Source organism: Desmodus rotundus, chromosome 5 (assembly GCF_022682495.2).
Source record: "Desmodus rotundus isolate HL8 chromosome 5, HLdesRot8A.1, whole genome shotgun sequence".
Taxonomy (NCBI): Eukaryota; Metazoa; Chordata; class Mammalia; order Chiroptera; family Phyllostomidae; genus Desmodus; species Desmodus rotundus.
Window position 1 is genome coordinate 117,585,417 of NC_071391.1, and position 22,213 is coordinate 117,607,629.

At 36.4% G+C, this 22,213-nt stretch overlaps 1 protein-coding gene and 1 pseudogene across 3 annotated transcripts; one reads left to right on the plus strand and one right to left on the minus strand.

Moving 5' to 3' along the window:
* Positions 1-38: 38 nt before the first annotated feature.
* Positions 39-21,979, minus strand: NFU1 (NFU1 iron-sulfur cluster scaffold). Of its 3 annotated transcripts, none has more exons than XM_045193905.3 (9): positions 21,885-21,904; positions 19,770-19,870; positions 17,928-18,067; positions 16,389-16,524; positions 15,410-15,476; positions 10,498-10,612; positions 7,691-7,751; positions 3,414-3,588; positions 39-1,208 (listed from the first exon to the last, which is right to left on the minus strand). In XM_045193905.3, exons 3-9 carry the CDS (start codon positions 17,962-17,964, stop codon positions 1,164-1,166), a joined length of 636 nt encoding a protein of 211 aa, XP_045049840.1. In that variant the 5' UTR covers positions 17,965-18,067; positions 19,770-19,870; positions 21,885-21,904; the 3' UTR covers positions 39-1,163. The 3 variants fall into 3 exon arrangements, with proteins under 3 accessions (XP_045049840.1, XP_045049841.1, XP_024414373.1); XM_045193906.2 differs by having other exon boundaries at positions 18,004-18,067; positions 21,885-21,903; XM_024558605.3 differs by lacking the exon at positions 17,928-18,067 and having other exon boundaries at positions 21,885-21,979.
* On the plus strand, positions 8,561-8,658 carry LOC112303147 (U6 spliceosomal RNA; annotated as a pseudogene).
* Positions 21,980-22,213: the final 234 nt, after the last annotated feature.

Consider the following 22,213-nt stretch of genomic DNA (forward strand, 5'->3'; position numbering starts at 1 on the left):
AGTATAATTAAATAATAAAAAAAATAAAAATATGTAAATGTAGGAATGAAAAAACATTTATTTTTAAGAGAAGGGAGAGAGGGAGAGGAACATTAATGAGCAAGAGATACGTCAGTTGCCTCTCATATGCCCCCAACCAGTGACTTGGCTCCCCACCCAGGCACGTGCCCTGGCCAGGAATTGAACCTGCTACCTTTCAGTTTGCAGTATGACACCCAAACCACTGAGCCACACTAATCAGGGCTCCATCCCTATCTTAATCTCTGTTCTTTTGGGAACCAGAATTCTAGAGGTGCAATGTACTCATCTTTCTATTCCTGATAGTGTCCGTGAACTGCTGTCTCTGAATTACTATAGAAAAATAAGAGGATAATTTGCTACCTGTGCTGTCTAAAAAGCAGTGCCCCTCTAGTAGAAAGATAACTGTCCAAATTTCTGGCATGTCACAGATTACAGATCTGAGTCAGGAGAAGCCAGTAGAAGGACCAAAGCAGCTTCTCATCTTTTTTTCAAAGAGATTGTTTCAAAAGATAAAGCCTGAGCATACTAAGGCAGTTTTTTCTCAATTCAGCTTACATTGTCTTATAATTAATGGATTTTTTTCTACATTCTGGAACCAGGGTTTTTTTTTAATCAGTTTTCAGCATTATGATTTTTTTGGTGTGTGTGGGGGGGTCTCTTAGGGAGAGATTATATGCTACTACCCTGGGCCAGATTTCAACCAGAATTGTTTAGTTGTTTTTTTTAACAAGATAAAAATTCAGTAAAAATAGTTTTGAACATCTCATGAAAAGCTAAGCCATTTTAGATTATTTTTAAAAAGCATCCTCTATTTATTTCTGTATTTAAAAAGTAAATAAATTAGATGAGGGCAAATGTATTTTAAAATGCTTTACACAGTATGCAAAGAATTAACCATGAGAAATGAAGACTAAAAATAAAAATATCCATGGATAACATGCACTTGTACAGAAGATGATTCAGGATGTTATAAATAACTCATATGAGGTAAAGCAAACATGTAATATTTATAAATCATTCTTTGAAGACAGGCATATTTTATTAATCTGCAAGTTCTTAGCAGATTAATAATAAAAGCTTGGTACACAGTATCGACAAGTCCAATTGCTGACCCCCCCCCCCCCCACCAAATTCAAATTATTTTAAGGTGAGTTTCCTTCTTTTTCATTTGATTCATCTTCCATAACCTAGAACAAAAAAAAACAAAGAGAATTTAAGAATTAAGAAAAAAATTAGAAATTGCTATTTTCCTGTTTTTAACATAACTTGCTTATCTGTAATACTTTATAAGAATGCATGTCAATAAAAAGAAATCTACCAACAGACCCTAAAGAACAAGGTTTGCATTGCAACCTGGTAACCTAACAAGAAAAAAGCAAACTGAATATTAGCAAATTAAATAAAAGCACTGGTCTCTATTCCTTTTCCCCTAAAGAGGCATAGCAGAGTCTCAGCTGGCCAGAAAAGACTATGATGATTAATTGGTATTTCCTAGCTATAAGAGTTTTTTATTTCTCCCCCAAAGCATTTTATTTATTTAAATGTATTCTGGGATCTATACCAAACTGTTATTGTAAAAATATGTATCAGAAAAATGAATCCCTAAAAAAGGGAGGGAAACAATATATTGGCAACTACTTGGGCTAATTCAGATAAAAATTCATTTTAAACCTTAGAAAAATGTTGACTTTCATGTCTAATAATAAAACTACTAATGAAACTACTTGAAGAAAAATAACCAGAACTATTAATATCCTTTCCTGAGTTAATATATTATTCAAATAATAAAGAACAACTCCTTCAGTAAGGAAGAGTTACATAAACCTAAGAACTTTTTTTCTCTTCACCACACCTACAATTAAATGCCATTCAAATTTATAGCTGAGAGCCTCACCCTGGACAAGTAAATAAAAATGTTCCTTTGTCAATCCACTACAGTATCAACTAATACAATTTTTTAAAAAGCATAAAGAAGAAAATGGAATAAAAATAAGTTTAAAAAATCTAGATGAAATCTGGTTCTGATCTGAGACAATCAATGGAGAAACAATTGTCTCATAGTTTCTCTTCTGTGTTGAGTAAAAAAGGATATTTACTTCCAAGAAATTGATATTTTATATCCAATCTTAGCAACACCCAATCCAAAGAATTCTGTCAATCAACTCCTACTTTAGGCAGAATATTCCTAATTTGGGAATAGTATTTCCAAATATTCAATACAAACTATGTAAGAACATGTATAACAAACAGGGCTAAGCGCTGCAGAGGAACACAAACACCTAGATATGACTACAAGTCTATCAAGTAATTTACGCATAAACATAAAGCTGAAACGGACACACAGAAAGCAGCTTTGGACCAAAGTAGAGAGAACTTAAAAAAGGAGGTGGCATGTATTGTACCAAAAGGACCTATTTTAATATCACTCAGAGATGAGTGATTCTCAAAGGAGCTGAGGAGAGATGCTTTCTCGGTAAAGGCACGGAATCACCTGAAGAGTTTTATCAAATTTCTAATTTCCACATAACACTTTCCCTTCTTGATAATCTCTCTCTCCATAAGGCCATGGCTCCTGGCTGAAAATCACTGCGGTGAGGATCACTATTACTACTTAGAAGACGCTGTGCTATATACTCCTTAACTATCTTGAGGGCAGAAAAAAACGTTGACATCAGACTATAGATAAAGCTCTATAGTTTTACTAAATACTGTTTTACTGTAAAATATACCATTTTTTTCGGACCATAAGACGCACCAAGGTTTTAGAGGAAAATAGGGAAAAAATTTTTGAAGCAAAAAAAATGTGGTAAAATATTTAATAACATCCTTTAAAGCAGACATCCTGTAGCAAGCCAGGTAAGCTACATTCAGACTGTAAGATGCACCCCCATTTTCCTCCCAAATTTGGGAGGGAAAGTGTGTCTTATAATCTGAAAAATACGGTAGTATGATCTCTTGAGAAGCTTCTTGTCTGCACATTTAAAAACAAAAAGTGGATAAATGTAAGAACAAGAAGTGGATAAATATGATGTAGTAGAGCTGTTCCTCTAAAGACTTCTAAATCTCATCTACAAAACACTACAATGTTTTGAATCCACTTTTCCTAATAACCAGAGCAGCAGGGTATGTATGCCCTCTGAGTCTCAAATTTCTATGCACAGAATGGAAATGACTCACTTAATACACTATGGTACTAGAACATTAAATGAAGTAATATTTGTAAAAATGTCTGGCACATAGTAGGTATTTGTAACACTGAAGTTAATTCTAAATTAAGGAGTCTTTAAGTCTGATAACAATTATAACACTAAGATCCAGCCCTTGAAGAAAATGTCAGGTCAGGAAATTTCTTTTCTTCTCAAAATCTAAACCATCACATAATATTGGCATACCTGTTCTACGCCTTCTACTTCTGGAATATAAAACTGCAGCATGTTCTGAATTCCATTTTTCAGAGTAATGATTGAACTAGGGCAGCTGGTACAAGAACCTTGGAGTTTCAGCTGTACGATGCCATCTTCAAAGCCCTTATAGATTACATCTCCTCCATCTTCCTGCACAGTTGGCCTGTGGGCACAGTATATGTGTGATATATTTAACAGAAGTTTTCATCAAAAAAATTTAATACAACTCAGCTTCCATACATTTTATATTTTACTTATTTATTTTTAGAGAGAGGGTAAGAAAGGGAAAAAGAGTGGGAGAGAAACATCAATATGAGAGAAAAGCATTGATCAGCTGCTTCTTATATGCACCCCAACCAGGGACTGAACCGCAACCCAGGCATGTGTCCTGACCAGGAATTGAACCAGCAACCTTTTGCTTTGCAGAAAGATGCCAAATCAACTAAGCCACACCAGTCAGGGCCAGAGCTTAGATTTTATATCTATAAAATTCACAAACTTAGAGCTACTTTTACAATAGAGAACAATAAATGTAGCTAGTCCCATTTGTAATTTTAATTTTGCCAACTTCACTCATATAAATATTTGCTCTACTTACTACATTTTAATCTTGCTTATAATAATTTTAAGTAATTAAGATTTCAAATTTCCTAATAATTATAGTAATTACCTAAGATAAACTTATTAAATTTATTTTGGGTAAACACAGGGAGATTGACACATGCTAGTTATTTTTTTTTTCAGGTAAACTTTTCATTGAAATACAACATTAATACAGAAAAATGTGTAAGTCATGTACAGTCAATCAGTTCTCACAAGGTGAACATACATTTGTCCCAGACCAAGAAACAGAACACTAGCACCACAGAAGCGCTCCTGTACTTCCTTCTTATCACTCCTCCTAACCAAATGTTAACTACTTCCTAATTGTTATCACCACTGATTGGTTTTGCCTTTTTGGGTTTTTTTTTTTAAGGTTTTATTTATTTTTAGAGAGAAGGGAAGTGAAGGAGAAAGGGAGAGAAACATCAATGTGTGGCTGCCCCATACTGGGGACCTGGCCCACAACCTAGGCATGTGCCATGACTGGGAATCAAACCAGCAAACCTTTGGTTTGCAGGCTGTGGCTCAATCCACTGAGCTACACCAGCCACGGCGGTTTTGCCTGTTTTTTAACTTAAAGATTTATAAATATAAATTCCATTTAGAAACCATATAGTATTCACTCTTTTGTATCTGTCTTCTTATGCTGAGATTCATCCACAATGTTGCATGTAGTACAGTTCATTCAGTCTCACTGTGACAAAGCATTCCATTAAGTGAATACGCCAGAATCTGGCCCTTCTATTGTTCATGGACAGACAGTTAATACAAGTTTTGGCTTTTACGAATGGTACAGCTATGAATATTCTTGCGAATGTCTTTTGGTATACATATATATTGCTACAGAATATACCTGAGTGGAATTGCTGGATCAGGAATATGCACATATTCAGATTTAGCAGGTAATGCTAATACAAACGTACATTCCTATCAGGAGTATATGAGAGTCCTATTGCTCCACATCCTTACCAACACTTGGTGCTGTCACTCTTAATGATTTTAACCATTCCAGTGCTATTGGGAACCGCCCTGCCTGGTTTCACAAGCTGTAAACCCCCAAGGCTAAGGCTGAGTGAGAGACCTTGGGACCATAAGCCACTAAGGAGACAAAGCTTATCTCCCTGGCAGGGGCGCTGCCTCTGCCCACTGTACTTCACCCTGCTTGGCCCCCAGTGCATGACCAGTTAGCCAATGACGGGTACTGGAAGCCAAGGGGCACGGGTCCATCAAGGGATGGACGACCTAAGACAGGCATGGTCATTAAGAGGCCCTCAGGGAAAGACTTGGGGGGCTACGGAAAAAGGGGGTGATGGACCCTTGCCCCTTGGCTTTGACATAGCCTGAGTCCTCATTCTGTCAGGAAGAAGTCTCCTAATCTCTTGGCTGCCTTACTTCCCCTCCCTGACTTAAGCCTGAAACAATGCCTTAAGCCTGAAACAATGCTGGAGGTGGGTGCGGCCCTGTGCTGGAAAGGGCAGGTTCCCTCCGGCAATCAGGCCTAAGAAAGACTACATAAAATCCTAAGAAACCTACTTTGCTAATATGCTCAATTTTCTGATAAGGGTCCATGCATGGAATGAGTTTGTTCCCCTAAGTTTTATGGCCCTTTAACTATCTGACCCTGTCTCAAAATAAGCCCTGAGTTCTTTGAATATTATCTATTATTTGATCATTTCTGCCTGACAATGATTGATGAGCTTTACATGTATATCCTGTATTCCTATGCAAATTAAACCAAATAAAAGCCCATTGGGAACAGGTTCCTGGCCCTTCTCCTTTGACAGATTGGCCACCTTTTCTCCCCAAGCAGATCATGTCTTAGTACTTATTCTCATCTGGGGGGGGGGGGAGCGGGGGACCCGCATGAGCTGAGCCCCCCCTCACACACACAGTGCATTAGCAGTGATAGTTCATTGTGGTTTTACTTTGAATATTCACAGGGACTAATGAGGTTGAGCACTGTCTCATGTTTAGTGGCCATTTGGTACTGTCATTTTTGAGTTGCTGCTCCATTGCTTTTGGGAAGACACTGCTCCAGTCTCCATGTGATTGCTTGTCTTTTTCTTAACTGTAGGAGTTTCAAAATATATTGTCACATATGTATTATAAATATCTTCTCTGTACTTTGTTTTTCACTGTAAATGGCATCCTTTGATGAAGAAAATACTATAGTCTAATTTATGTCTTTTTCCATGATTTTTCTTGTGTCCTGTTGGAAAAACTATTTGCAAACACAAAGGTCATGCAGATATTCTATTTCAGATTTCCTTTGTGATTTCTTTATTGACCATGGTCTACTTCTCATTTGCCCCTATTACAAGGGTATAGTCCTATAGCAGGGGTGTCAAACTCATTTTCACCAGGGACCACATCAGCCTCGCAGTTGCCTTCAAAGGGCCAAATGTTAATTTCAGGACTATAAATGTAATCACTCTGTAACAGTTAAGCAAGAGCTTGACACTGACACTGGGTAGAAACAAGGTGCCAGGCCTTGTGTTTGCCACCTGTGTCCTGTAGGAAGCTCAACTAAGAGTCTGGATGTTTCTTGAGGCCCCACCCTCCCTGACTGATCCTAACCTCCAATCCCATCACCCATAGAACCATAAGACTGCCACAACTCTGTTTAGCTTTCCAACTGCTTTCTGACTTCTTAGTTTATTTCCTACCAGCTAAATATAAGCAAGTGCCTTGGGAAAGAGCCTCTAACTGTTAGGCTTACTTTTTCTTAACTTCTCTCTAGGATCTTGGCCCCTTAAGACAAAGCTTCATTGGTGACCCAGAATTTTTATTTTTGTCTTCCCATCTCAATAAATTTGCTAAAAGCTAAATGGTTTCTCTGATTCTTAGCAGCTGCCCCTGACCGGCTTCTCATAACCTAGCCTCACACCAAGAATCAGCAAATGCTCTGAGGGAAGCCTCAACATGCTTTCTTTCTCTCTACAGGATCTTGTTTGCTTTGATAACTATTTAATGCCTTCACACACAAAATTTTTCTTTTAATTGTATTTTACCTTGTTTTTCTCAAATTTCTGACCAAGACCATTCATCTGCCAGAAGTAAAATGCCGAAGCCTAAGTTCTCTACTTATTTAAATTTATTCTTTATGGACAATAGCCTAAAAAACAAGTAATCCTCTCCTCACAATCTTCCCAAACACTAAATCATTTTTTTAAAGAAATTTGGTATTATAACAATGTAATTCTTATAATACACAATATATATATAACAATATATATTATATATATAATAACAATATAATTGTTATAATACCAAACAAGGAACATGTATAAAGGACACATGCACAAAGCCAAAGCAGGGTAAGACTGAGGGTGGGAGGTGGAGGTGGATGGGGCAGGGGAGGTTGGAGGGGGGGAAATGGAGACAACTGTACTTGAACAACAATAAAAAAAAATAGAACCTAAATGGTGAATGTGAACAATAAATTCATTTACTGACTATGTTTAGATTGTTTTAAAATTTGGAATGAATACAGCGAATATATAGGCTTTAAATTCAATTGTCATGGTTACCTACTGTGGTTCACATTAACTTATACTTCTTTTAAAACTCTACTATAATCTCACAGACAACCAAAAGTAAATTGTATAATGAAAATTGGCTCTGCAGTATATTTGATTTCAAGTAGAAAGATAAGCACATACCGTATTCTAGTATCTAACAATTCTTTAATCATTGCCACAACTTCATCATCTTCTTCAGATCCTAGAAACAATTACAAATAGAGCATTATTGACACTATAAATTTCATAGCCATCCAAATACATTTATTAAAACAGGGCAAATTTAACTCAATTTTAATGTCTCATTAAAAAAAATAAAAGCGCAGAACATTTAATTTGGTATGGTAACAAAGTAATTTTGGGATAATAGGAAGATCATTCCGTAGATTCTCTGAAGGAAAATTAAGGAGCACTGATCCATTCAGTGTCCGGCAATAAAGGTGAGTATGCTGAAATAACTTAATCTCCTCATGAGAGGAGGGTCTGAATATTTTGGTCAATAAATTTGTAAACTTTCTTCATTCTCAAGACTGAAAAGCAGCAGAAACAAGAAGTTGTATGGATTTCGATGGAAACCTTTGACACAAAAAAGCACACCTACTTTTCTAAGTTACATTTTCAATTTCTTAATTTTGTGTTTTAAAAATGATCATACTAAATATACATGTAAGCCTTATGGGAATTTCTAAAGTGTTCTACAAATCTGAGCAAAAAGTTGTCTTTAAATTTTGTTTCATTTTTGTTTTTCTTTTACTTTGTAAAGTTATACACTGATTTTTCACCAAAGCCTTTTTATGGGTTTTAATTTTTTTTGAGAAATTTATTCACCTTCAGAAAAACTAAAAATGTAAACGATTCAAATTATACCATCACATACATGCACTCCACATGCATTCTTCTTCCAAGTACTTTACACAAAATAACTTACTTTCATCACTTACTTTTTGTATAAAAAGAACAAACCACAGAGAAAAAAAAAGATTATGTGGCTGCATTAAAAAGAAAAGCTATGCTTGCATTGGCAACACAAACACTAAAATTGGAATGATAGATTATCATGGCCCATGAGCAAAGATGACACACAAATTCATGAAACATTCCATATTTTAAAAAGAAAAAGAAAAATTTCTGAATGACAGAAGACATCCTATACATAGTGAAAAGATAAAATCATGGTTCGGGAGAAGTTATCTGCTATGAAAAAACCTAACTCAGAATACTTTTCTGAGTAAAATTCTTTATTATTATTGTTGACACTACTGCAGCTGTCCCCATTTCCTCCCCCTTTGCCCCCCATCTCGCAGCCCCTGCTCCCCCTTCCTCTGGCCATCACCACACTGTTGTCTGTGTCAGTGGGTTATACATACACTTTCTTTGGCTAATACCATCACCTTCTTTCATCCAGTCCCCCCTCCCCTCTGACAGCTGTCAGTTTGTTCCATGTATCCACATCTGTTCCTATTTTGTCAGAATATATTTTAATAATCTGATAAAATTGACACAAAAAAGACATATAATTCTTTTTTTTTTAAATGGGCAAAGAAATACAGGGTACAAGAAATACAGGGTACAGCCTGCTTGAGTGTGGTTGGTAGGGTAATAATATGGGTGTAATAATTTATCGTTTTAACTTGAACATTTCACCTGAAATGTCATATGGTGTGCTTGAGTGTGATATTGTTATGTTACAGAATTACATGCTTATGATTTTGTAATAAAAAGGGACGTTATTTGTGCCAGACCCTATACATTCACAAGGAAAATAATGACCAGTAAACATGAAAACCTTCAGGCTCGGTACTATAATACCAAGGAAATGCAGTTAAAGCAAGATACCATTTTACACTTAACATATTGGTGAAAATGTAAAATCACTAAGTGATGATAAAGATATAAGAAAGTTAAAACTTTTATACATTTCTAAGTTGTATGTAAATTAGAACAATGTATAATACAGCAACCCTACTTTTAGGAATATACTATAAAGACGCTGTGCACAGGTGCGCAAAGGGGCTGTACAAAAACGCCCACTGCAGTATTTGTAGTAGAAATTAGCACAAACAATTCACTTGAACATAAGTAAAGGAACAAAATAACTGTGGTTTACTCATATGATGACTATCCAGCACTTAAACTAAATACAATAGAATTACATTTTTTAACAAATGTATGTACTTCAAAATATTATGCTCAGTGGAAAAAGGAAAGTTGCACAGAATATGAGTTACTTAAAGTTTAAAAACAACACCCAATGTTATATACTCCCTACAGGGACTTGTATTTGCAGTAAATGTTTAAAAACAAACCGGAAGGAAAAAGGGGAGAGAGATTGGGGTTGTAGGGATCTGGCTATATCTTTAATTTTTTTTTTTTTTTAAACGTGTCTTACAGCAGCCCTGACCAGTGTGGTTCAGTTTGGTTGAGCATCATTCCGCAAAGTGAAAGGTTGCTGGTTCGATTCCTGGTCAGGGCACATGCCTGGGTTACAGGTTCAGTCCCAGGTCATGGTGTGTTCAACAGGCAGCCAACTGATGTTTCTCTCTCACATCAGTGTTTCTCTCTCTCTCTCCCACCCCTCCCTTCCCCTCTCTCTAAAAATAAACAAGTAAAATCTTAAAAAAAAAAGGGGGGGCTAAACAAATTATAGCCAAAAATTAACATTTGTTAAATCTGAGAGGGGGGCAAATTGGTGAGCTTTATACTATTTTCTGAAGATTTTTATAATTGGAAAATTTAGTTTTGTATAACATTCAATTTATAGACAAGTATTCAAAAATGATATGCAAAACTAGTATAATACATATGAAGTTTTATTTCCTCTGGAATTGGTTCCAGAGCTATACGTAATACAATGATAAAAATCTGTATTCCCATGACTTCTGAAATTAAGACAAATATGAAGTAGAAGTCTTTCTTAAAAGATAAATATTAATTACCCAATATATTACCTGCTTCTCCTGACGATGTTTCCTCAGTAACTAAGGGTAATCCAGATGCAAAGAAATCCATGATTGTCGCATAAATATCTGGTTTCAATAAATTCCAGTCTAATTCTTCACTTTCCTATAAATATTTTAAGGAAAATGCTAAAATTTCCACCCAAGGGCACAGACAAATATAAAACAACACTTGTATCTTTTAAGAATCTTTTCCTATATATATCCTGTACTATGCAACAGTACCCATTTCTGGAGAATACGTGTTACTTCCAGTTCTTAAAGGATCTGGCTTATAATGACTTTCAGAAGATACAACTGTAGAACATTTCTCATTCACTCATTCATCAAACTTGTATCAAGTGTGCTGCATATACTATGAGCTATATAGGGGATACCAAAATGATGAAAAGATTTATTTTCATGAGATTAAGACAGTTATGTTTAAAGAGGATGATAAAGAAATTTCCCATTCTTTTATTTTTATTTATTTATTTATTTTTAGAGATGGGGGAAGGGAGGGAGAAAGAGAGGGAAATAAACATCAATGTGTGGTTGCTTCTCACGTGGCTCCCCCTGGGGACCTGGCCTGAAACCTAGGCATGTGCCCTGACTGGGAATTGAACTGGCAACCCTTTGGTTCGCAGCCCGCACTCAATCCACTGAGCTACACCAGCCAGCACAGAAACTTCCATTCTTTTAAATAAAATAGGATATAACTGCTTGACCAAATACATAGGATATCTGACAACTATTAAAAATAATTCAATTTACATATATTACTTGAGAGTATTAAAGAAATCCAATGAGACAACTGTAGAACCAAAACACAGAACATGTCTTATCTGTGGCTACTGTGCTAGTGAACTTGTGAACTGTCAACAAGATCGGTGTCCTTAAGAAAGAATCTATAAACTATTTCATCCTAAAATCTGGCCTTTAAAAAGGTATAATTCATATACACTTAAGTAGTACTAACATCTAAAAAGACAAATGCAATATATATTTTTTAATTTTTAATTTTTAATTTTAATTTTAATTTTTTAAAGGAGAGCTCTTTAGGAGGACAAACTATTAGATGCAGTCTATGTAGACCCAGGAAAGTGCTGGCTAGGGTCTATACTTAAATGTTATTAAAATTGAGGCTACATGCCTAAGAACTGTTTTTTTGTAATGGATTAAGAACCAATTTAGACTAAGTAAACTGAAGGGGAGATAAACGGGCACTGCTATGGACACAAGAGCAAAACTTGTGAGATGCCTTAGTGAGTGGGAATGGGAACTAGTTCCAGGTAAATTTTTAAAAAAGATTTTCTTTATTTTTAGAGAGGGGAAGGGAGAGAGAAAGCAAGGGAGAGAAACATCAATCGATTGCCTCTTGCATGCCCCCAGCCCACAACCCAGGCATGTGCCCTGACCAGGAATTGAACCAGCAACCTTTCAGTTGCAGGCCAGCACACAATCCAATGAGCCACATCACCCAGGGCTCAAGGTCACTTTTTAATAAATTACTGGAAAATGGATCAGAGGGCTACCTCAGATCTTCGGTAAACAGTGGGCTCTACTGAGTTAGGAAATCTTAGTAATAAAAAGAAATATTTCCTGAAGTTGTCTGAATGAGAGAAAAAGGCAGCATATAAGCTGAAAATATACTTACACATTTAGAAAATAACATAAATAATGCATAAAGAAGCGTCGAACTATCAATTACAAATCAAAAGGAAAACAGGCAATTGTTGAAGATACCAGGTAAATGGAATAGCCCATGATGAGGAAGGTTAACTGAAAGAAAACAAATCAAATCTGCTATTCTACCTATTAAATATCAATGTGTGCCCTCATTTAGAGTACTATTTATTGGTTATGTCATTTCATTAAGAAAAAATAATGGAGCTGAAGAAATTTCAAAAAGGGTAATTAAATTATAGAAGAAATAATGATTTACCAAAACCAAATCAAGAAAAAAGTGTAAGATATAATCACATTTATATCTAAAAATATTTTTATACAAGTAGATCTGCTCCTGTATTGATACACCAAGGATTTGGAGAAGGCAGCCCAGGAGTTCCAGCCACGGTGGAGACATAGGTAGAAACACTTCGCTTCCTCACACAACCAAAAGAAGGACAACAACAAATTTAAAAACAAAAAATAAACAGAACTGCCAGATATTCAAACTTCATGGAAGTCCGACAACCAAGGAGTTAAAGAAACATTCATCCCAACTGGTAGGAGGGGCGGAGAGGGCAGCCAAGTTGGAGAGGAAGCACAACCAAGGAGGTGGCTGGTGAACCAGCTGGTCCCACATTCGTGGGCCGATAAGCTGGGAGGAACCACTGGGAAGCGAGACAGACCACAGAGCCCAGGGTTTCTGCATGGGAAACTACAGACTCAAAACCTCTGGATATAAAAATCTGCAGGAGTTGTGGCAGTGGGAGAAACTCTCAGGATCACAGGAGTCCTTGGGAGAGGCCCACAGGGTCCTAGAACGTACACAAACTTACTCATCCGTGAATCAGCATCTGAAAGGCCACAATCCGCTTCTGGGAAGTGAGGGAAGTGATGGAAAGGAAGGCTAGAGCAGAGCCAGCAAGTGGCATTGTTCCCTCTCTGATCCCTCCCCCACAGACAGCACCACAATGCAGCCACGTGAGTTGCATTGCCCCACCCTGGTGAATACCTAAGGCTCCACCTCTTACAACATAACAGGTGTGTCAAGACAAAGAAATATAGCCCAAATGAAAGAACAAATCAAAACTCCAGAAAAAGAACTAAGTGACGAGGAGATAGTAGCCAACCTATCTGACACAGAGTTCAAAACACTGGTAATCAGGATGCTCACAGAAATGATTGAGCTCAGTCGAAAAATGAAGGAAGAAATGAAGGCTATACAGAGTGAAATAAAGGAAAATATACAGGGAACCAAAAGTGACGGGAAGGAAACTGGGACTCAAACCAAGGATTTGAAACAAAATGAAGAAATAAATATCCAACCGGAACAGAATGAAGAAACAAGAATTCAAAAAAATGTGGAGAAGCTGAGAAAGCTCTGGGACAACTTTAAACATTCCAACATCCGAAACATAGGGGTGCCAGAAGGAGAAGAGGAAGAGCAAGAAATTGGAAATTTATTTGAACAAATAATGAAGGAAAACTTCCCCAATATGTCAGAGGAAATAGACTTCCAGGAAGTCCAGAAAGCCCAGAGTCCCAAAGAAAATGGACCCAAGGAGGAACACACCAAGACACATCATAATTAAGAAAAAAGAAAGAAAAATAAATAAATAAAAATATTTTTATATAGCATAGGCTATATGTAAAAGAACTAAATAAAAATGTCTTAAAATAAATACATGATTTCCTGTTTGGAAAATAAAGACAGGAATAACTAGTTGTAAGAATTAAACTAGACAATATACATAAAGAACTAGTGCCTTACCAAACATGATGGAGATATTAAATAAATGCTGGTCCTTTCCTCCCTCAAAAAATATCAAAGAAAGAAAACTTAAGAATAAAAAGCATAGGCCAGATGTCTCTAAACTGGTCAAGAATGGGGATCGGTTAACATGGATTTGCTCACCATGATCCTATATTTGGGGGAAGGAAGGCTGAAAATTCAATTTAGGAGATTTTACATCACTGTTTCCATCTACAAAAATTTCAGTGCATACTATATGTTAGGCATTGTTCTAGGTAATCTTAACATGGACAATCTTTATCTTCACAGAGTTTATTCTAGTGCAGGAAAGACAGCGAATAAAAATAAACACAAAATATGATTAAGGTAAGTGTAATAAAGAAAATGAACAGGGTAATGAGCTCTTGGGGGAAGTACCACTTTCATAAATATGGTCAAGAAAGAGCTTTCTGAGAAATAGGTACAAAGGAATACTGGACTAGATGCAACATGTTCCTACCCCATATGTCCACTTTCATGGTACATCGGAATAATCCTTTCAAATTGCTTATGAGGAGTTGAATGTTTTTATTCTGTGCAAAATTGGACAAGTGATTAAGTTCAGTGCATACTTATCAAATCATAGATTTAAAAGGACACAGCTCTGGCTAGTATAGCTCAGTGGAATGAGTGCGGGCTGCGAACCAAAGGGTCGCTGGTTCGATTGCCAGTCAGGGCACATGCCTGGGTTGCAGGCCAGGTGTCCAGTAGGGGGCACACGAGAGGCAATTACACACTGCTATTTCTCTCCCTCTCTTTCTCCTTCCCCCCTCTCTAAAAATAAGTAAAGAAGTATTTTAAAAAATAAATAAATAAAAATAAAAGGACACATAGTTCAAATTTAAATAGTTCATTTCTCATTAATCTAGTAGCCTTAAAAATTAAACAGCCTTTTCTAGCAAATACCATCTTAGCTGCTGCAATGAGTAGCACATTTATCTTGGTTTCTTGACATTTAGAGGTTGACCAAGTGCTGAAGAACTTACACAATCCACTGCTCTTATGTGTGAAGCTCTGAAATGCTATTGCAGGATAGTAGAATGAGTCAGATGCCATGAGGTGAGTGCCCACTTTGAAAGGAGAAATATATATTTCATCATTCTGTTGGTCAAATATATATATTGTGTGACTATTTATTTGCTTCTCTTTTTCTCTATCAGTTACATTAAAAACTAGTGAAAAATAATACTTGGAAGCCTAAATTCTAGTCTTGGCCCTGCTACAGGCTACCTATGTAATCTTGGACTGCATGTAACCCTTAGAAGCTCAAGTTTTTTTCTTTTGAAAAATGAGAGATCTGGAAATTCTGTTAAATAATTATTTAAGACATGTGAGAAATAAACTTAATTTGAGATATTTTAATAACAGTATGTATAAAACACATTAAGAATGGAAATTCTGGAGAGGGGGATCCAACTCAGAAAATACTAGAAGTGCTTATTTTATATCATTCTATATTTTTACCTTTGTGACAGTGATAAAATCTGGTCCAAAGAAGACACTTTTCACTCCTTCAATCCTAAATAATTGCCTGTGAAAAAATAAAACATAACAGATAATAAATGTTTAATTATAAAAAGTTTATACATAAACAAAACACAGAAAAATAAAATAACTTCCATGTACTCCTCACCCCCTTCAAACCATGGCCAATCTTCTTCTAGCCTCTTCCCCTACCATCGAGCAATCCCACAGTAAGAATACAGGACATTTTTATTACTGCAAAAGATCCCTCATTTCCCTTCGCGTTCAGTCCTCTTGCTTTACCTCCATGCTCTGCTAACTTTTGTTTATGGCAATGACTTACTTCTGTTTAAAATTTTCTTCCAACTTTGTTGAGATAGAATTGACATGAAATATTATGTAAGTTTAAGGTATACAATATGATGATTTGATATAGATATATGGTAAAATAATTACCATAATAAGGTTAGTTAACATAATTTTATGGTTTATACTTTACCATCTGACATATATATAACTTCTTTCCACTGAGCAGTTTTTAAAAAAAGGAAGTCATTCCATATCTAATAACTATTATTATTTATAACTGTAAGTGGATTTATTGTAGAAATGACTTCATATTGAAACATCTAGAAATTCAGCTATTCTTAAGACTTAAATAAGTTTTCATTGCTTATTAAAAGCAGTTTTAAAGATTTAGAATGGAAATTTACCTTATTATCATTTTGACGGGTTATTTTTCTTAAGTAAAAGTATAAATTTTTATGTAGTCATGATACAGCTCTCTCAAATACATCACTTTTCAGGAGAGGGTTTCCTAATATCAACTCTTAGTTTTCTTTATCCCTTAACTGAAAAGAAAGTATTCTCTGAAAAAAACGCAGTGCACATAAAAATGCAATAACTAAATAAAGCTGCCTTAACCCCGAAGTCAGTTATTTATGTTTCTTGGTAAAAGCAAGTGAAAATAGTAACATACCTTGCCAGAGGAGAGCGAAATGCTGCAGCTGGTGTAGGAAAATCCATGGTCCTTGTCTCAAGAACTGGTTTTCCTGGAATAAACTTTAAACTGTTGGGATTCGGGGTATCTTGTGTTTGAATAAACATGTATCTCACTAAAAGAAAAAAAAGAAAGAATGTTATTCTAGAAAGAAATAGTAGCTAACAGTTTATGGACTATGAAGTACTCATTAGCAGAGAACCAAAAGAAGAAAAATTAGAAAATAAGACTGTATTGCCCAAACTGACAAAATAAGAATTTTTAAAGACAAAAAGGCAATTTATCAATATATTTATAATTGCATTCAATTTTATATTAATTTTGAGTATTTAGTTTGTTACTCAATGGATTCCAGTAATATCCTGCACTGAAGTAGGAAGGTGTATTATACTTCAGGAATCATGTATGTGTTCTATGTGATGACTTATGATTATGATACCAATGGCTACTATAATTATAAACTGTCATCACTGTAACAGTAATATAGTAAAATCTTACACTCTCTTCTTTCGAAAGTGCTACCATCCTTTTAAAGACACATGAATTTTTACAAAGGCATAAATTTCTAATAATAACTAATATTTATTGTGAGCCTACTGTTTACATGCCAGACACAGGGTCAAATGCTTCCAATGTATTTAAGCTTTTAACAACCTTATGAAAGTACTATTATTCCCATTTTACAAATGAAACTGAGGCTTAGAGATAAGTAACTTGTTAAACTATATAGAGTTAAGGAACTGCCCAATGGTATAGAGTTAGTGACATTATAAATTACTGTGTAAGTGGAAATCTATGTGACTTACTCTCTGGAACAAAAATTACCTTTACAGGTTCTTCTCTTTCTTCTAGGGCCATGATTATATTGAGAATGAATCATTAAAGCAACGAAGGAGGAACAGAATCTTTAATTTCCTACCTTGTTAAAATGACTTTAGCTTCTAAGACAAAAGGATAGACAAGGCTAGGGTTTTAAAACTATTAAATAGACTTTTTTTATTATTTACTATGAAAATAAACCTTTTGACCAAAAAAGAATACCAATTCTCATCGCAGAGCAATATACTGAAATAAGTTAATTCAGTAAGTTATTAACACGTGCTGAGCATGGTGCTAAGCACGCCACATGAATTACATTATTTAATCCTCATGTCCTGCCAGGGAGGTATTGTTCTTACCCTGTCTTACAACTGTGAAAACTAAAGCTTAGTGTCACTCAACTGAAGTGATAAAGCTGCCAATTTTCCATCATTGACTTGCTTAGCCACTGTGCATATACTGCCACCCAATACTCACTCGTGCCAAGCATAGCAGGAAAATATATTTTAAATCAGTCTTCTTATCTTGTCATAATCCTCATAGCACACAACTTAGAAAAGATGGTAAAGTATCAAAAAGCAACAGTTTTATTTTAAATTAGAGATTAAATCTGGCAAAACATATGGTTGTTATGGAAATGCTTTTTTTAACCTTTACAAGAGAACATTCTAATTTGACAGCTGAGAATTGTTTTTGCACCTCGCCATGCAGTTCCAGCTAACTGATGTTGACTCATTTCCTTGGTGAAGTAGAAATTGAAACTAAAATCCCATACATTTTGCTTACTGAAGTCATTGTCCTATAAGATATCAGTTGGTGACTTGGTGACCAGGCAAATCCTAAAAGAGAAAAATTTTAAATGATAACCTCAATGTCCAAGTACTTGATCTAAAATGTTTATACCTCTAACCAATAAATGCCTCTGAAAAACTGTGTTACACGGGAACAATTTCTCAGATAGCATATTAAAGGAAGGGCTTTCTGTAAATATAAAGACCCTGGTTCTGACTTATCATTTCTTGCAACGTTTCTTAACAATTTATTGCTAATCAAAAACTCCGCACATGTCATGCACTCTACCAGTATTTGAAAAATTAAATCTGGATTTATTCTACTCAATCCATTTGTATAAAGCTATATAAACAGGAAAGCTATATAAAAAATTTTTAGAAAATTTTTTAGAAATAACTGAAGGTAAGAACTGTAAGTGTAAAAAAATTTTTTTAACAGAGCACAGTCTACATATACTACCTGAAGTAGAAAGTAATATGTAACATCACTATATAAATTTTCTTTTGGCAATGAACAAAGCTATTTCAAAAAAAACTATTTGACTCGGTATTAACAAAATCATTCCAATTATGGTCTCAATTTGGTTTAAATAGGTATTTCAAAAATGACTCCCAGGTCCATCATCCAGAAAGATGCCCCCAGAAGTGTCATGATGGTTTCACCAGGACAGAAAGGCTGATCCAAAATAAGTTTTCCTATTGTGCTTGGTACTTATAGGTAGATAGGTAGGCAAAAGTTCCTCCAAAACCACAGGATAATGGTGCTGAAAGTCAGTATCAAAGTCTAAAATCAGTAGCTCTCCCATTGGAAAAGCCTGGATGACCACATAATTCAGTCCCACAGTAATTTAAAGTTCAATTACAAAAGCTTAACATGCTGAGTTACTCAATATTTATATTTAAATTCTTCTACGATTAAAGAAAACAGGCAAGGCACTCCTGTTCTTGCCTCAATACACAGTGGAGATAAGGTCTCTACCCTAATCCAACCCATGCCAATACCCCGAGCCAGCCATCTTGCAGAGCCTGGCCACAGGAGTTGTTCCAGGTCGTGATGGAAATGCAGGTGGGCCGAGAGCCGACTCCAAACTCTTACAGCTCCATGAGTACATACAGATAGGTATTCACACAGACATACACACCCTCCTCCCGAGGTTCCCTAGCCACACAACAGTGGTCATATTTCAATAATTTTCAAATCCTATCTTCAAACCTATTTCCAATATTAAAGAAAGTAAAAGCATGTAACATCAACCAGATTATTAAAAAAAATTACTAATTAATTCTGACAGAAAGAAAAATTACAAAAGTACTATGTTTTATGGTCTGGATAAAAGCTAGAAATTTACTGATTTTTGAGGTATTCTTATCGCAAGAAAGAGGGCAACAGCTTAAAATACATGATTCTTTGAAACACAAACCCATCTTTTTATCATATTCTTTTTACCATATTTTCATTTCAGAAATCATTTACTGAGCAACTCATACTTCAGAGGATGTGTTACAATAGATACCAAAATTCCACAGATGTGTTGGACATTTTGCTCAAGATTCTTGCAATTTAATGCCAATAGTATGTGTGAGCACGTGATTAGAGCCAAGTGTGATGCTATGACAGGAAAAAATGCTACATAGGCATCAGAATAGAAAATTTACAAATTCTCATCTTTTATGACCCACAAAGTTTTCTTCAGGCACAGTTTCATTAGCTTCTGAAAAACAATTTGCTCTAAAAGAGGTGAAATTTTACCTGTGTTACGTAAGGTTGCGGGTAGCGGGAAAAGTGGCCTTTGGGCGAACTGATGCAGACGCTGTTTCTTCATGGTGCACGGAGTCATCATATGACATAATCTACATTTAAAAACAAAAATGACATTTTAAGAAAGAATCTTTTAAGCTCAGTTTCTAATTCTCATATATTAAAAAAGCCATAATGAAAATAATAATAAAGCCACACTTTTATTTTCTATACACAACATTATTTTCAATTTCTTAGGCAAGGAATAGCTACAAGCAATTTAAAAACAAGTTCAAGGGGGAAGTTACAGCCTTGATGACTGAGTGTACACAGGACAGTGCAGTACCTGGTGCAAGAGAAAGAAATGCATCTACACTAGCGATTCATGCCTGGAGGCCCAGACTCAGTTACGCATGAAGGACGCAGAGAACTACAAACTTTTTCCCTTTTTTTAAATGTTTAAAAACTAGGCAATAGACTCACACGATTCCAAATTTAAATAGAAAGAAGACAATACAATGAAAAGTCCCCCTCCTTTTCTGTTTCTAACACATGTCCCTGAAAAAGAGATAACCTATACTATATGGTCTGAGAGGTGTTTCAATACTTCAAAAAGTCTACTAGAAAGTGTACTATTCTCCTCCAAACTGCTAAAGAAGCCAATAATCTATATATGCTTGCTGACTGAAAGTATATCAGTATTGTAACTTTGGTTATTCCATGGACAGAGAAGTGTTGATTGGCTTTTTCCTGCCTTTGACAAATTCAAAACAAAAAGAAAAACAAATATTACTGGAAAGGAAATAAAAGGAGAGTTGAGTAGTGAAAAATTTAGAAATCGGATGCAAGTTCTTTTGCAATCTAGTTTACTTTAAAATAGTACATTTTTCACTTCACAGCAATCATTGAGGAATTTTAAGAATATATATGATCCCCCCTTTTTAAACATCTGATTATTTTCACCTGCAAACTCATTAAGGGACTATCTTCACTTCTATGTCCCTGGAGCAACTAGCATGATGGTGTCAGTTCCTCATCCCTGAAATGAAGTTAATATTCACAGCTACCTCATAAAGACTGGGGAAAAGATGGATCCCAATAATCCATGTAGACCCTGACCAGGCAGCTCAGTTATGAGCTCAGTGAATGCATAAATAGGTGGAACAACAAACGGATGTTCCTCTCTCTCTTCCTTCTTCTCTAAAATCAATAAATAATTTTAAAAATGAAATGTACTTAAGAATAAATAACCCATGTAAAGTGCCTAAAACAGTGCTGCTAGGCCATGTAGTTAGTGTCCAATAAATGTTAGCTACCACTATTATTATGTGACGAACAGGACTCACACATGAGAAATAGGTGACTAACAAATCCTTCTACAAACTTAATTTTTCTAAGAAATGCATTTAAACTTCAAGAGCACCATTAACACTAAAACTCCTTAAAACGAGATTAAATCCCGTTGGGTCCTTTTCTCCTTTTGTTCTAAAAGTGAGATTGGGATACACCTACTTAAATCCTCAGTGCTCTTCCCGTAACCAATCTCGGCACAGACCACTGACAGGGCGCAAGGGAGGGGCAAAGCCAGGGAACGCTGGGGCGTTAAGTGGTGGGCAGGAAATCTAGGAGTCTGGATTCTCATCCGAGCTCCATCACCTAGATGCTGTGTGCCCTCAGACAAGTCACGTACCCTTTCTGGGCTTCACTGAGAAAATGAAGAAATGTGGTGAGATGTTCTATTACAGTTTATGACACTCTGATTATGTTTTTAAAAGGCAGAGGAGGAAATGTGAAGAGCTAGAGGGGCTGCAAGACTTCAAAAGAACTCTTAGCGTTGGATTTCTACAGCCAGTCTCTGCTAACCTCCCCACCGCAGGGACTCAGGCACAGGGTCTCAGAGCCCGGGGTCACGCAGGACCGCGTCCGCCCCAACAGAGGGAGAGGAGCTGCCACAGCGAGACGCCCACCTCCAGGGCTCAACTCCCAAATGCCGCGACGAGGACGGAGCCAAAGGCTCGGTCAGAGGCACTTTTTCCCACCCCATCTGAGGGAGTAGGCAGGGCGGCTACTGCTCCACTGCCTAAGTTCAGCGGCATCGCTATACCGAGCTCAGGATTTGTCACCTACCGCCTGTGCAACCCTGCAGCACCCGCCGCAGCACCAAAACCCAGCCGGGTCGCCGCCATCTTAGCCTGAGTGCGCCGGCGTGGGACCGGCCTCCCCCTTCGCGGCGCTGCGTATGCCCCGCGCAGGCGCAGGCGCAGCCCTGCCGGAGCTGGACTAGCACCGTGGACAGCGCACTCTATGGGTAGTACGCGGCGCTGCTACTTATGAGGGACCTGGTTTGCGCCCGGCTGGTTGCAACCATTGCGTAGCTACTATGTAAACCCAGACGAGGAGAGAAATAAAGAAATACCTCAGTAAGGCACGAAGGACTGCACACCTACGTGGAGCTT